This window comes from Mustela putorius, unplaced genomic scaffold (assembly GCF_011764305.1).
Source record: "Mustela putorius furo isolate JIRA1106 unplaced genomic scaffold, ASM1176430v1.1 tig00000788_pilon_pilon_pilon, whole genome shotgun sequence".
In the NCBI taxonomy this organism is placed as follows: Eukaryota; Metazoa; Chordata; class Mammalia; order Carnivora; family Mustelidae; genus Mustela; species Mustela putorius.
In genome coordinates, this window is record NW_025421481.1 from 2,416,428 (window position 1) to 2,432,251 (window position 15,824).

Here is a 15,824-nt window from a genome sequence, read left to right on the forward strand (position 1 = left end):
GGGGTCCGTTTGCTTTCTCTGTCTCAATAATAGTTATTAAAGAAAGGTAAGAGGGAGTTCACTCGGGTCCTGTGGTAGAGTTTTGCAGAGGGGAAGAGAGATTGGACCTAACCCCATATGCAAAGAGAAGTTGGGCAGAGGGGGGTCAGTAGATAGAAAATTACCAAGAGGAAGCACTGGTGGGGAGAGGATTCTGGCTTGATAGACCCAACAGGATTCTTGCTGAAGGCAGGCTGGTGGGGTCGGACTTCTCCTGGGATGTGACGGGGAAGGAGGAACCCAGCCTGGTATTGAGGGTGATCAGACTGGTAGGGGTGGGAGCTTCCTTCAACTGACTTTGCAGGAGTCTTGCTAAAATTGGGCAATGCAGAGATGAACACAGAAGTCTAAAAGTTGAGACCTACTTCAGAAAGAGTGATAAGAGCCTGAGCAGAGTTTGGTCAAGGGGAGATTTTTTTTTTTTTTTTTTTTTAAGATTTGATGTATTTATTTGACACACAGGCTTCCTGCTGAGCAGAGAGCCTGATGTGGAGCTTAAGCCCAGGACCCTGGGATCATGACCTGAGCCAAAGGCAGAGGCTTTAACCCACTGGGCCACCCAGGCACCCCAGTCAGGAGAGATTCTTTGTTGGTTTCTGTGTTTAAGAGAGGGTTGTGGATATTATGCTGTGGAGACCATCAGTGTTCGCATCTGCAGGGTCTGACCACTTCTCTTGACAGGTTGGTTGAGAGAAGGGTCTTTGTGAGTCTGGAGAGACAGAAGCAACACACCCTTCCTTTGGCACGGGCTCACACCCTTTCCTAGCCGAGTCCGCGGACTGAAGGACTGTGGACGCTCTAGGTTCAATTACGAAGTTGTGAAGTTTTGTTTTTGGAGTTTCTGTCCCTCTGCTCTCTGTTCCCTGTCTCGCTTTGCACTTTCAGTTTTCCCCTTGCCTGGAGATAATTTCCCTCTTACCTCTCCCCAGGAAGATAACCTCTTCCTGCATTTGCTCCCAGGAGGAATGTGATGCTGCTAATTTCTAGCACTTAAGTCCAAATCCATATTTAGCCTTTCTAAGAGTATTTACCTGTAAAAAAGTAGCCCAAATAAGGGAATGTATATGGGTAAAATTACGGGTGCGACATAGTAGTGGGGACATGGAGGGCGTTGGGATCTGAGTACCTGGGTTCAAATTAGTAACAGGGAGAACTTAACGTTTGGTATCTCATTCATTTCTTCACTGGTAAAACGAAAGTGGGGATACTATCTTGTTCACCGGATGGTTGTGAGGGCTAAGGGATCCCATATGTAAGGTGTTTAGCAGAATGCCCGGCACATACCAAAAGAGTTCATTAAATTGAATTCTTAGTATTACTATTTTGCTCCCCACAAAGTCATTTTTTAGACACTGGATACCAGATAAGCCTCCTCCTGCTCCTCTTCAGATTAGCACAGTGAACAGAGAAGGGACTCTTCTTTACAGAAGCAAAAAGCGTGGCAGTAGAACCATTTCCTCGTGAAAGAAAAATCTAAGCATGAAACATACTGTCTGAGTCATTTCTGCTTCCCCCGGCTGCCCCATCGCAAATCCAGAGCTCGTGGGGTGTGAATCATAGACCTTTGATATCTCTTGTCCATTCCACAGGGATGGCCTCTGTGGCGGCCCACCTGACCATACCTGGGTGCCTTTGGCCCAGCCCTCACCGGCAACGGTCAGCCTTCTGAAACAATGGAAGGCCTTTCATCTTGTTGAAGGTTGCCTTTAGGCAACCACATCTTTCTTAACACCAGTTAAGACCAGGAGAGATTTTGCTGTGCAGCTCGACTCACCTCTCACACGGGGGTAGAGCCTTTGCCCTGGTGGCCAGGGCCCTTGTGACAGCTGTCATGCGCTACAGAAATGAGGGGCACCTGGATGGCTCAGTGGGTTAAACCTCTGCCTTTGGCTCAGGTCATGATCTCAGGGTCCTGGGATCGAGCCCCGCATCGGGCTCTCTGCTCAGTGGGGGGCCTGCTTCCTCCTTTCTCTCTCTCTCTCTCTCTGCCTGCCTCTCCACCTACTTGGGATTGAAATAAATAATATCTAAAAAAAAAAAAGAAATGATCCATGGGATCCTGAGAGGCTTGTGGCGTGGGGCTGGGTAGGGCTGGGTAAGTGAGGTTAAGTTAAAAAGAAAAGGACAGAGAGGAATAAACAAACTGTCTTAGGATGAACAGTAGTTATGTTTTCAGTAAAGTAAATGCCGTCTACTCCTTCTTGACTTTGTACCCATTCATTAGCCTCCTCTTCAAGGTCAAGTTTCTTCCTCCCTTCCCATTTACTGTCATTTAACTTCTGCCTCGACCCGGCTCCATTTTACTCTACTCCAGCCAACGTCCTCAGGAACATGTTCAATGTGTCCCTTTGCACATTTTTGATCTTGTTGGCCTTCTCCTGCTGAAGTGTTGATGATGTCAATGACTCCCTTCCCCAAAAAACCCTCTGCTGGTTCCTGAGATGCCTTCTCTCCTGGCTCTGTTTTCTGATGATCCCTGCTCAGTTTCTTTTGTGGGTTTCCTATCTCTCTTTTTTCCTCTCTCCCTCCCTCTCTGAGTATTGTCCCAGTGGTGTTGCTGTTTTGGGTTCAGTTCACGGAGGCTGTGCTTGGATGCTGGTCTCAGCAGGAGTCTTAGCATCTCAACCTCACCTGTGCCTAGGGCTTTAGCCATGAGGCGCTGGCTTCTCTTCTCCATGTCCTTCTCAGTCCTCTATCATCTATTGGATGCCTCCATTGTGTATTCCAAATTATTTGGGCATTTCTGAGTCCGCATTCTCAAGACTGAACACATTCCCTCCCCCCACCCACCCTGATGAAATGCATTCTTCTCCTGTTTCACCCAGTGTGGACACCACGGCATCGTCTTAATTATATTTATGATCAGTCACTATGCGGAAGACATTACATGCATTTTTCTCTTCAAATTGAATCTTCAAAACAATTTGTTATTTTATTTATTTGTTTGAGAGAGAGAGAGAGAGAGAGAGAGAGAGCACAACAGGGGCAGAAAGCTGAGGTTCAGGAGGTTAGAAGGCTTGCCCAGCTTTGAAGCAGTAGAATGTGGATCAACACCCAGGGCATCTGACCACAGGGTGTCTGTGCCTCACTAGCCACCCTCAGGCCTGTCGGACTTGAGAGCTCAAGCTCCTGACCACGTCACTCTACTGCGACCACAGCGATCACCCACTGCTCCCAGTACTGGGGCCACAACGTTCAGGGGGCGCCCAGCCTCCGCAGGTCTGTCTCCTCCAGGCCCACAGCATCTGCTCAGACCCTCGTGCTGGACCCGTGGACTAAGTGACCTCCCTGCCTCTAGCCTTCCCCTGCACACTTCCAGCCAGGCGAGTTTATCAAAGTGCACATTGGATCACATCATTCTCTTAATGAAATCTCAGTGTTAAAGACCAAAAACCCTTAGATCCACACACAGTGCCCTTCGTGAGTGTCTGGTCCTCTCTTTCACTCTCCAGCCTCTGCTCCAACCTTGGGAAGTTCTCTGTGGGCAAGGATTAGTCTTCCTCATCCTTGAGCCCCAGCCCTGAAGGTTTGTTGAATGAATGAATGCAGTGCTTCTTTGATGCAACACTTTAATTAAATGTCTCTTTTCTAGATTCCAAAGGAAGCAAGCAATTGAATATTATAAACAAGTGATACAAATAAAGGAAAACGCAGGGACTTTTGCCACCTCCTCACTCGTCAGGAAGCAGCTGAGCGTCAGCCTCAGTGACACCTTGTGTAAATTAGGTAATTGTCAGTGTGTTTCTATTAGAAGCCGGGGACTTTTCCCTCTGACCTGCATGCTTTGCTTATTTTTAAAATGTCTTCATTTCTGAAGCAGGAAAGTCCTGTTCCACAGACTTTCAAATTTTTAGGCTCCTTGTGTACCTTCCCTCATTAGGAACGTATCTTAGTCTGCTTGGGCTGCTAGAACAGGATGCCATGGACTGGCAGGCCTGAGCAACTGAGGTGTATTTCTTCAAGCTCCAGAGGCCGGGAAGTCTAAGGTCAAGGCGTTGGTAGACACGGTGTCTGGTGCAAGTCTACTTCCTGGTCCACAGACAGCTCTTTTCTCGCTGTGTCCTCACATGGTGGAAGGAAGGGTACCTCTTTTATGAGGGCGCTAATCCCATTCATGAGGGGTTCACCCACATGACCTGATCACCTTTCAAAGGCCTCATCTCCAAATACCATCATTTGGGGGTTAGGACTTCAACATAAGAATTTTTTTGGGAGGGGGCGCAAATAGTCTGTAATAGAAAGAGATCTTGTTGTTATTGTTGTTGTTTTAAGATTTTTTTTTTTTGAGAGAGAGAGGCAGAGAGAGCACAACAGGGGGAGGGGCAGAGGGAGAAGCAGGCTTCCGTCTGTGTGGGGCACCTGAGGCAGGGCTCCATCCCAGGACCCTGAGATCATGACCTGAGCCAAAGGCAGACGCTTGACTGTCTGAGCCACTCAGGCACCCCAGAAAGAGATCTTCTAGAAGTCTTTCCATCCCATACTCACTCACGTGATGGGGCACCATGCCCAGCCACTCCTGTCAGGGTAGGTTCCCTTCCTCCTTCCGATTCTGTTTTAAGTCACTGTTTGTATAGGAATCGCCCGTTCATGCTTAATCCTGTGACACTAAAGTAACAGGTGGCTGAAAATCACAAGTGGTTCTTCGCATGGGCCCACCTTTGATTTTACAAATAGAACGTAAGACTCAGTGCCTCAGACCTGGCCCAGAGATTTGAAGGCAATTTCTGATTAAAGATAAAAATCAAGGGGTGCCGGGACGGCTCAGTTGTTAGGCATCTGCTTTGGCTCAGGTCATGATCCCAGGGTCCTGGGATCGAGCCCCTCGTCGGGCTCCCTGTTCAGCGGGGGGACCTGCTTCTCTCTCACTCACTCCCCCTGCTTGTGTTCCCTCTCTTGTTGTGTCTCTCTCTGTCACATACAGAAATAAAATCTTAAAAAAAGAAAAAGATAAAAATTAAAAACTTGAAATGACAGTTAAAAATGGAATTGAAAATGTGGTCTTAAACCTGAGGAGGAGGGGAGGGGTGGGTGTACTCACTCTTCTTGTTACTTGTTGTTTCTGGTGTTTCTCTTTTGCTTCTCTTCACAGAGGTTCTGATTCTTTCTTTGGGTTTCTTCCACCAGTGTCCTTATTGCTTGTGGCTTGTAGTGCGTGCTGACTTTCTTCTTCACTGGCACTACAGTTACTGGACCCTAAAATCAGTTTCGTGTGTCTGAGGCCCAGTTAGCTAATCTGTGAGCCACCGCGTCAGAAGCAGAGAAAGTTTTATTACCAGAAGGGCAGACGGATGGGCAGTCAGGGGATGGGTCTCGAACCTGCCTTGTCTTGGTTGAGCACAGCGACAGCTTATGTGGGGCTAATAAAATATGTGGGGGTGAGAGTGGGAACCGGATGGGCCTTGAAACCTCACAAGGAGAGGCTCAAAACCTCTGGGACATTGCGCTCTGGGGACATCTGGGCTCCATGCAATGGTCTCAGAGCGTTACTTGTTGGCTTTGTGTCTGTAGGTTATCATGTCGCCTCCCTCCTTGGTTCCTGTTGTAGGCACTGGGACAAAGAAAACAGGGACAAGGTTAATGATTCTTGCAAGGCTGTGGAGGAATGTGCTGACGTGTAGCCCGCAGGTTACAGGGGAGGAAGGGCCTAGTGACAGTTCCCATAGATGAAGAAACACAGGCCCTGGTGAGGTTAGGGGTTACCTATGAAGGGCGGTCTGCCTGGCTGACTGTTGATGAGCTCCCCAGAGGCCTCCTGAGAGAGGGTCCTTCTCCCCAGGCTCTGCTGTAGCCAGGGACCACAGTGGCTGGGCCCTAGCCTTCCCTGCCTCACCACTTTTTGGGCCCAGGACCCCATTAGCTTGCTCTGCAAATAGGGGCACATGGTGAGTTCTGTCCTTTACCTGGAGTGCCACTGCCAAAGTTGGGAACCGAGGAGATTGGAGAGTTGAGTTGGGGGCTGCAGATAATTCCCAGACAGCAGGCTGGAGGCTGGCCACAGCGGGAGGGAGGGAGGAAGGGGTTGGGGTAGGGGGGTAATCAGAGCTGTGAGTCCCATGGGGCAGGGATGGGGAGGGGTTGTGCCTCCAGTGAGCGAGTTCCCTGTGTGCCTGGTAGAGATGTCTCAGCTTTATTTCTTCTACTACGTTAGACCAGAAGTCTCAAGTGCCACGACTAGAAAAATTCTGGAGTACTGTCAGGGATCATGAAATCTCATTGCCACAAGCCGTGGCCAACTTCCACCTAAACAGGTTTTCAGCCCATGCGATACTATCCCTCAGGACGGAAGTCTGGAGAAACCTCGATTGTCAAGACTGGGGGAGGAGAGGAGGCGGGGGAGAGGAGGGGGCAGGGAGCATTACTGCCATTTAGTGGGTGGAGGCCATAGGCTAAACACCCTATGGGGCTCAGGACAGCCCCTCAACAGCAAAAAATTATCCAGGCCAAATGTCAAAGTGTCAAGATTGAGAAACCCTGAGTTAATCAACCACTTTCTCCAGCGTGCATGTTTGTTGTCCATTTTACCATAAAACACGATTGCTTTCAGCCTAGTCATTTCCCAAGGAGGAAGAGGCTTAAATACTTGATACCTGCAGGGAAAGATTATTTTCAGTCCATAGATTTAGGAGTGTGCGTGTGCGTGCGAGTGTGTGTGTGTGTGTGCGCGCGTAGTATTTTCTCAGTAAGCGTTTTCAGGCTGAATACATGAAGGATTTTGTTTACAACCAGAAAATACAGATGCAGATCTATGCAAAAGCAACTGTACACCTAATATGGTTGCTTTGTATGAATAATTTGTTCCCGGTGGTGGAGTCTGGACTATGATGGAGGTGTAACATATTCATTACTCTCAGATAACAAGTTTATTGTTACGTACATCACACTTACGCATGGGAGTGCTCAGCAATGCCACAACTCCAAGGGGGTGGTTAGGGCTTGGGGTCTGTGCACCTGACTTGGCAGGGGAAAGGGAAGGGGGAAAGGACAAGGACATTTAATAGAAAAGCAAATTATTTTTTGGAAAGATGAATGAACCTTAGGAGAATGAATGAGGTGTCATTTGTAACGAAGTCTGTCTAGGTGTGGTGCCAGCTTCTTGTGTCCCAGCAGAGAAGATGTGAGTTGCCCTGGGGAGGGAATTTATAATGCTTGAGTCCTTTTGGGGGACTCTGCTTTTAGGCACATGCAGGATTTTAAGAACTCGAAAGCCTTCCGCTCAAAGTAATCCTCCGGTCATTGGGAATGTGGCATGCTTTGGGGCAGCCTTTCCGGACCTCCTTTGCCTACCTTCAATGGAGAGTGTCTTTCTGAATGGAATGTGTTTGCATGGACTCCATCAAATAAGAAGTAAGCCACCGGCTCCTCACCATGCACCTTTGTAAACCAAGTCTTAGGCCCACTGTAGTAAAAGTGTCACCAAACGTGGGTCATCAGAGCACTCCTTCGACGCTATGTAGTTTTGCATCAAGGAAAACAAGAGGCACAGTATCCTGACCACTGCCAGTTATATATTCAGTGCACATGTATTTTAATCCTTTATAACCTGTAATGCGTAATGCAATTGTAAGCATGTTTTATCTTACCCAACTAGTTTGTAGATCTGGGGTGGTTTGGGAGAATTACGTGCCCTCTAAAGAAAAACAAGCCCCCTACTGTCCCCCATCCCCCTGGAAGCACTCCGCTTGAAGTTGCGCACGCCAATGAGCAGGTACAAGAAGTTGCTAACACAAGTCACTGCTTGCATCTGCCCATTGTGACTTTGGATCGGAGGCCCATGTATGAAGCTATTGGTTCCTTTTGTCTCTAGCTTGTCTTGCGGGGCCATTTCCTAGGGTGCTCTGCAGTGGGCTACCTACCACTTTGAAGTTGTCCCTTAGGTCCTTCAACATAAATTTTATGAATGCCATATGGCCTGTATTTCCATTTAGATCATCCTACACATACCTTCTAAATTTGGGAACAATCTGTCTTGGTCTTTTCTGGTTGCAGTCACAGACAAACAGGTGGAAATAAGGTTCCCTGTGCCTGGAGGACTGTCCTAAGTGTAGCCGGGATATGAAAACAAAAGACAACTTTTGCCTTTCATTAACCACTTTCTTTGTTAGGAGGCAAAACAAGCCTACCATAGAAGCTGTAACATGTGGAAGGTTTAGCCCATGGCCCGAGTGGAGGAGACTGGACTGGGTTTGAGTTCTCGTGTGGCTACAATCTGGCATGGGATCCCAGCAAGTCACATCCTCTTGGACCCAAGTCCATCTCTGGCCCTCTTTGTAAAATAAGGGTGTTGAGTGCTTTGAGGTCCTCTGCAGAGTTGATAGTCCACACTTAAGTTGCAAAGGAAGACAGTGATCAGTAGCAGGAGGTTTTTCAGGGAAAACCTCTTGTGAGGAACCCTTAAGGAAGTCAAGGGTGTGAACTGGCAGAGAAGGGCGTGGTTCTAGGGAGACCAGCATGGACAAAGGTAGGAATAAAGAGAGATGCGGAGGGGGTCACGGGGGCTGTCATGAGGGGCTATGGGAAAGGGTAGGACAGGAGGTGAAGAAGCAGGCGAGCAGGCAATGGTGGCAGCAGTGTACTGGTCTGGAGGCAGACCTGCGTGTGGGCAAGTGGAGATTAAAGTCTGAAGAAGCCTGGGCAGGGGGGTCCGTGATGCTCCTGTGGGCTTATTCTCTTCCGGAGATTGTTTTGGAAATTATTCACGGTTAGTTAGAGCTCTTTAAGGCTGTCTCCAGTCTGTCTCCCTGTTCAGAGTGAAATGAATTTCCTGTCCATTATTGGGGAGGAAGAATTCCTGACCCTTCAGAGGTCCTCACAGCTGGACTAAGAAACAAGTCGACACGAGACAGATTAACAGGAGAACATCAGATTCAATAGCGCACATTTGGGGAATCCACACAGACATAGAAATTCTAAAGACAGGCAGAATGAGGGATATATGTCAGCCTGAACTAAGGAGAACGGAGTCTTCAGTGGAAAGGGACACAGTTTATGGGGACAGTGAAGAACAGGGGTCGGTTATTGCGTATTTGCCCTGCTGTACCAACGGGTCACTCAGATAAAACTTATTTCTGCTAACAACCCTTATTCTGGGTAAGCCCCCCGTTTTTTTATTTGAGAGAGAGAGCAAGAGAATGCGCACAAGTAAGGGGAGCAGCAGAGGGAGAGTTACTGAGGGGAAACATCAGGGGTAAGAAATTCTGGGTCAATAAACCTAATGGTGTTCTTGCTGAAGGCAGGCGTTACCTGGGGTGTGATGGGGAATGAGGAACCCGATGTCCAGGGTGATCAGAGTTGAGGATGTTAAACGGACTTAGCAGGATTCTTGCTAAAACTGGACAATGAAGAGATGGACATGGAAACCCAAAGTGAGACCTGGTTGAAAAAGAGCCTGAGTGGAGTTTAGTCGATTGTAGATTCTTAAGTGACAATGTGTGTTTTAGTTCCTGGGGATATAGCAGTGAGCGGGACAGAGAGAGACCAGCACTGCCATTACTGGCTCACACTGAGGCAGAGAGCTGTCAGCTGCCTAGAGACACAACCACGTAGCTGCGTAGTTCTATGGAGATGGTAGTTAGGCAGCTGGGTACAAAGGAGCTTCTATAACCGTGGAAAATGCTCTCCTGGCAAAATCCAACCACTAACGGGATGTGGATCTGTTGGGGGGAGGGGATGCCCTGGGGAGGTTTGTCTGGAAGTGATGGGGATACTGACTCAGAAGGGTGAGAAATCATCTTGGTAAGTAAAGAGGGGTAGGGTGGCGAGAGTCATCCAGGCAGCGGGAACAGAAATTGCAAAGTTGGAAGGAGCTAGAAAGGCCAAGGTGGCCAGAATGCAGAGACCAATGTTGGGGAGAGGGTGCCCGAGGAGAATGTCAGAGAGGTACTGGGTGGAACACATTCCCCCAGGCCTGGTCAAGGATTTGGGGTGTCACCATAAGAGTAGTTGCAAACCAGTGCGAGGTTTTTGCCAAGCAGAGGGATTGGGGGGGACCTGGGGTCATTCCTTTAATGTAGCCATCATGAGAGGTTTCTAATACAATATGCCATGCCAGAGACACGAAGAAGCTCAAAGGATCCTTTTTTTTTTTTTTTTTTTGGTGGCAGTGGGACAGAAAGAGAATGAATCTTTTTTTTTTTTTTTTTTAATATTTTATTTATTTACTTGACAGACAGAGATCACAAGTAGGCAGAGAAGCAGGCAGAGAGAGAGGGGGAAGCAGGCTCCCTGCTGAACAGAGAGCCTGATATTTGGGGCTCGATCCCAGGACCCTGGGATCATGGCCTGAGCCAAAGGCAGAGGCTTAACCCACTGAGCCACCCAGGTGCCCTGAGAAAGAGAGAGAATCTTAAGCAGACTCCATGCCCAGCTCGGAGCCCAGTGTGGGGCTCCATCTCACGACCCTGAGATCATGACCTGAGCTGAAATCAAGGGTCTGATGCTTGACTGACTGAGCCACCCAGGCACCCCCAAAGGATCCTTTTTTGACACTGAGTTTCTGTTTCTTTCCAGTGTGAGTATTTTGACCTCTCAAACAGACTATGAACTCCCAGGATCAGGGGCCTTGTCAAAGCAGGAGAAAGAGTGCTAGCCGCAGGACAGGGCTCTGCCAGGGCAGAAAGGGCGAGGAAGTACATCAACAGGTTCTTTCTAGGTATTTACACAATTCACTGACCATCCAAAAGAAGCAGGAACTAGGCTCCAGGCTAACAACTTTGAAAGAAATGACCCAAATTGCATTTTAACCTATTGGAAACAATTGTCATCAATAGACTTTCCATATTTTGGTTTGGATTATAGATTAACGCTGATAAATTGCTAGCTTGGCACCTTCTTAGTCTTTTTTTATTTTATTTGATCAACATACAAAATGCACAATAATCTTGCAAACTGAAAGACAGTGGGCTCCCAGCAAGGATAATTCAGATTTTAATTATAGCATTTTTATGCATGAGATTATAGTAAACACATATTAAGTGATAGATTTGTGAGGGGCAATAAATTCTATATTTTGTTTCCTCTTCTGATTATGGTTTTGTGAGGCACTTATTCAAAACTGAAATCTTTCCATGGAATATGTCCTTTGCAGCTTGTCTCTCCTTATTTCAATCCAGTTTCAAGACAAATCTTAACCTACTAAAATGGTTAATTCTGGAGATTTGAATACTACTCCTGGTGATGAAAAGAGGATTTTTGTGATTTGTGTTCCACACTACTTCTGACACAGAGCCATCCTCCTGTTCTCTTTTTCTGATGAGTGCTTTAAATCCGCCTTTTGAGAACCGATTCCAGTGGGAATGTGGCTTTTCATATTCCATTATGTCAAGCTGAGTGTTCTGTGCCGAATTGTTTATTTCGGAAGAAGTATGGTTAGATGAACTTTATGTTACTTCCCTCTCCCTGGGATTCTTTTAAAAAAGAAATGCCAACCATCTCAGTCAAATTTAGAAGGGAGAAATTAAACAAAAGCTCTAGTGGGTGACTTTCAGTAGGGTGAGTCAGTCCTCTCTCCTCATATGAGCATTTTTTTAAATGCTCAGCTCAACCATGCTCTTCTTCTCTACAGCAGTAGGTCCCCTACTCCAAAGGGTCAAGCAAGTGATACAGACAGACTGCCTTTTATTTTAACTTACACGTATACATGTAATTATTTCCCCAAACTTTTAAATTTAGATACAAGACCTCCCCTTCCTCCTTCCTTCCTTCCTTCCTTCCTTCCTTCCTTCTTTCCTTTGTTTCTTTCTTTCTTTCAATAATTAGGTCCTCTGATTGGAATGAGATGTCATCCTTCTCAAAATGCATCACCCACAATTTCCAGTTTTGGTTTCTGTAGGGTGAGACTTTAGACAATAGTGATGCAATCTGTGCCCAATCCTTCTAGACGGTTCCCTCTTTCTTCCCTCAACCTTTCACTATTGCCTTGTGCTGGAATTTGAAAGAATTTCAGAGCATTCAGCCTATTTTTCATAGAAAACAACTCTCCTTCATTTCACACTAAATATCTCATCAGTTTGTACTGTACTTAATTTAGTTACCAAGGTGAGACTAACAATCCAGTTGACTCTTGGTCACACTAGAACCCAGCAGCAAGGAACAGAAGTCTGCGGGCACAGCAGAGATGAGCCTCCTAGCTGCAGGCTCTGAGTGTGCCCTGGGCACCAGCCTGTCTTATTTTGCAGAGGAAAATAGAGGGCCCTGGTTAATCCGGCAGACTCACGCATGTCTGTTAACAGGGTTTCTTTTCTACTTCTTCTGTAGATTTCATCTTATTTATTTATTTATTTATTTATTTTTAAGGATTTTATTTATTAGAGAGAGAGAATATGAGCAGGGGGAGAATCAGAGGGAGAAGGAGAAGCAGACTCCCTGCTGAGCCTGGAACCTGACCCGGGGCTTGATCCCTGGACCGTGAGATCATGACCTGAGTCGAAGGCAGGTGTTTAACCGACTGAGCCACCCAGGTGCCCCAGGTTTCACCATTTTTTTCAAAACGATTTTACTCATTTATTTGACAGACAGAGATCACAAGTAGGCAGAGAGGCACGTAGAGAGGGAGGGGAAAGTAGGCTCCCCGCTGAGCAGAGAGCCCGATGCGGGGCTTGATCCCAGGACCCTGAGGTCATGACCTGAGCTGAAGGCAGAGGCATTAACCCACTGAGCCACCCAGGTGCCCCGGTTTCACCATTTTTAATGGGTTATAAGTTTATAAGTATTTTTGGTTGCAGGAGAATGTCTAATAGCCCTCATAAGCTTAGAACACTTTTTTTTTTTTTGGAGAGAGAGCATGCAAGCTGGAGTGGATGGGGAGGGGCAGAGGGAGAGAGAGACCCTCAAGTAGGCTCCACACTAGTGTGTAGCCTGCCACGGAGCTCAATATCATGACCCTGAGATCATGACCTGAGCTGAAATCAGGAGTCAGACACCGAACCAACTGAGCCACTCAGGTGGCCCTCTGAGAACACTTTTTAACCTGGAAAGGACTCTAGAGATGACTCAGCTAATTTTAAAGCTGAGAAAATAGCAGATAGGTTATATACTTACCCTGGAACTACTGATCAGAGAATCCTGTTGATTAGATAATAACATCATAGGATCAGAAAGACCTAGTGGTATTCTAAACCCTTGCAGCTAGTAAGTAGTAGACTGAGGACTTGGAACCTAGTCTCTGACCCTCAATCCCATACTCTTTGTATCGTTTGTGGGCCCTAGGAGTTTGTACCCTTGTTGGGAAGATAAGCACATAAAAATAACTGACATCAGTGAGATGTGTGTTATGACAGATGTTGGTAGAGGGTATGGGGAGGCACATAAAAGAAGGAACAAGTAAGACTTTCCAGAAAAGGTGACTTGGCTGTGAGTCATGACAGATGTTTGTCTGGTAAAGAAGGTGAGGAAAGCATTTCATTCAAGAAGAATCCACATGAACAAAGAAAGCTTCTGGGCATGGAGAATCCTGTCTACTATATTAAAGGGTTTGTCGGGGGAGCTGCTGTCGAATTTCCAGCACAAAGCATCCTGAATAGATTTATATTTTAGATATAATATTCTTATGCCTGAATGGAGGGTAGGACTGGTGAGAGGGAACTGGAAAGTCTTTTGGGTTAGACAAGGACTTTAGAAATGAGGAGAAAGAATGTATTTGAGATTTAGGAAGTAAATCCGACTGGGCTCTGTGTTTGATTGAATGTGGGAGGTGAGGAAAAGAGTAAGGTATCCCCCAGTTTATGACTCTACCGTAGGTCATTGCATCTTGGTAGATGAGGTTGTTGCCATTCCAGGATAGGAAGCACAGGTCAAGAGTTAGGGTGGGAGCCATGATGAGTTCATTTAGGGCATGTTGAGTTTGAATCTCATCTATGTGGATACATTCAGTAGGGACTAGGGCTCCTGAGTCTGGTGCTTAGGAGCTGGAAGAATGAGCTGGAGAAACAGATTTTGGAGTTCCTAGCATATGCTTGATGGCTCAACCTGGTTGAATGGTTGAAAGAGCTAAGAAGAATATAAGAGAAGAAGATGGCAGGAGATAGAACTTGGAAGAATGCTAGTACTAAAAGGGTGGGCAGAGTGAAGAGTTGTACCAAAGATGAGGATGGGTTCTAGAGGTAGGCTGAGAATCAGTAATGTCATGGAAGCTGAGAAAGGAGAGGTCTGGCAACTGACCACCAGGTTGAGAGCAGACCATTGCAACACAGAGGTCACAGAGAGCCTTCGGTTTTGGTGGAGTGGTAGGGACAAAATCCCATGAAGGAGAGAACAATGACTTTGTTCCCTCTACCCCAAGGTGGGTTGTGCATAGGCCTTCGAATTGGTGGAGTGAACTCATGCAGCACTGAGGCAGACCATGAAAGGTTGCCGCTTGCCATCTGCATCTGGGTCCCTGTGAGCAGACTAGTCAGTGGTCTCGGTGAAAAGGGGTGGGGCGTATGACCCCTCCACCACCAAACGCATATCTACCCTCTTTTATTATTTCCTTCTGGGCAAAAACTGAAGGCCCATGGAGATAGCCAACTGCAGCTTTCTACTTTATTTGAGACAATGATGGCTTTCTCCCTCCCCAATATGTTTGTAGACATTTATTGAAATAATGTGCAAACAGCTTAATTCTCAACCTGAAGGACTTCTCACAAAGAAACTTTAGACATAGCATAGCAAACATAGACATAGCAAACAAAGAAAGACTTTCAACAAAGAACTTCTAGATATTACATAATCCTCCTTCCTCATTACACATTTACAGCACATCTTCTGGGTGGAAAATAGAGATGGTGATTGGCTCCACTTCCTAGCCCATTCTCTCCCCACACAGCAGGGCAGTGGTGGGGGATTGGGGGTGGGGTTCACTGTTGGGCAGGGTCCACAGAGCCATTCAGGGAGACTTCCTGAGGACCTCCACCAACACCTGAGATCTTCCTTGCTACCCGTTGATGACCACCTGCAGTGCAAATCTGGGCTGGGGAGAAAGTAAACACAGGCCTGGCATTGCGAAATCCCACCTATGAGGTAACCGCACATAGTAGAGGAAACACGCGGAACAAGCTTCAATTTCAGTAGAATAAAGACTAGAAAAGGTTGTACTTTAGAAGAATTCTTAAAAGGACTGAGGATTATCTTCAGGTAAAATATCTTATTCTTTTTCCAGAGGAAATGGTAAAGATACCACTTAAAAAAAATATTAAGCAGTAAAAAAGTATGTGTGTGTGTAGGGGAGGACTAGGAAAGCTTACCACTTAAAATCTGAGAACAGATTTTCAAGATAGTGGGTGGGACTGTCCCCCCCTCTTCTCACCTCTGATTCCCATTCCCTCCACAAGTTCACAATGGAGACTGTAACTGATGGTTCCTTCCTACCTATATTTTTATGGAAAAATCTAATAGGGAACCAATGCAGCAGGGAGAATGGTGTTCTCTTCACCCACTTCTAGAAGTTACGGTGCTTGAATCTCAGTAAATTGGCTTTGAAGCCCAGTTCTGCTGTTTTCTGGACATAACCTCCCTGAGTCTCAGTTGTCTTGCTGACCCAAAGGGGAAAATAACATCTGCCTATAGGGTTATTCTGAGGGTTGAATGAGAAGAGGTACACAGAGTAACCAACAGAATGCCCAATTAATGTTAGATTCCCTTCCCCTCCAGAATGAAGGGTTGAAGTGAGAAGAGGTTCAGTAATTTCTCTCCAGTTTAAATGAACCCATCCTGCCGTGTCTTCTCTGCTGGGTTGGGAGGGTGGGCCAGGCTGGGTATTGCTGCTGAGCTGGAACTCTAACCCCAAGGGAGGATGGGGTGGACTGGGGTTG

The 15,824-nt window shown here is 46.7% G+C and overlaps 1 protein-coding gene across 3 annotated transcripts in view; it reads left to right on the top strand.

The window, feature by feature from the left end:
* LOC101672852 (putative tetratricopeptide repeat protein 41) overlaps positions 1–15,824 on the top strand; it is an 84,688-nt gene that overhangs the window by 65,611 nt on the left and 3,253 nt on the right. For all 3 annotated transcript variants that reach the window (XM_045084768.1, XM_045084770.1, XM_045084769.1), the window contains one exon: positions 3,632–3,765. In XM_045084768.1, the coding sequence (XP_044940703.1) occupies positions 3,632–3,765 (134 nt within the window). The remainder of the gene's footprint in view (positions 1–3,631; positions 3,766–15,824) is intronic.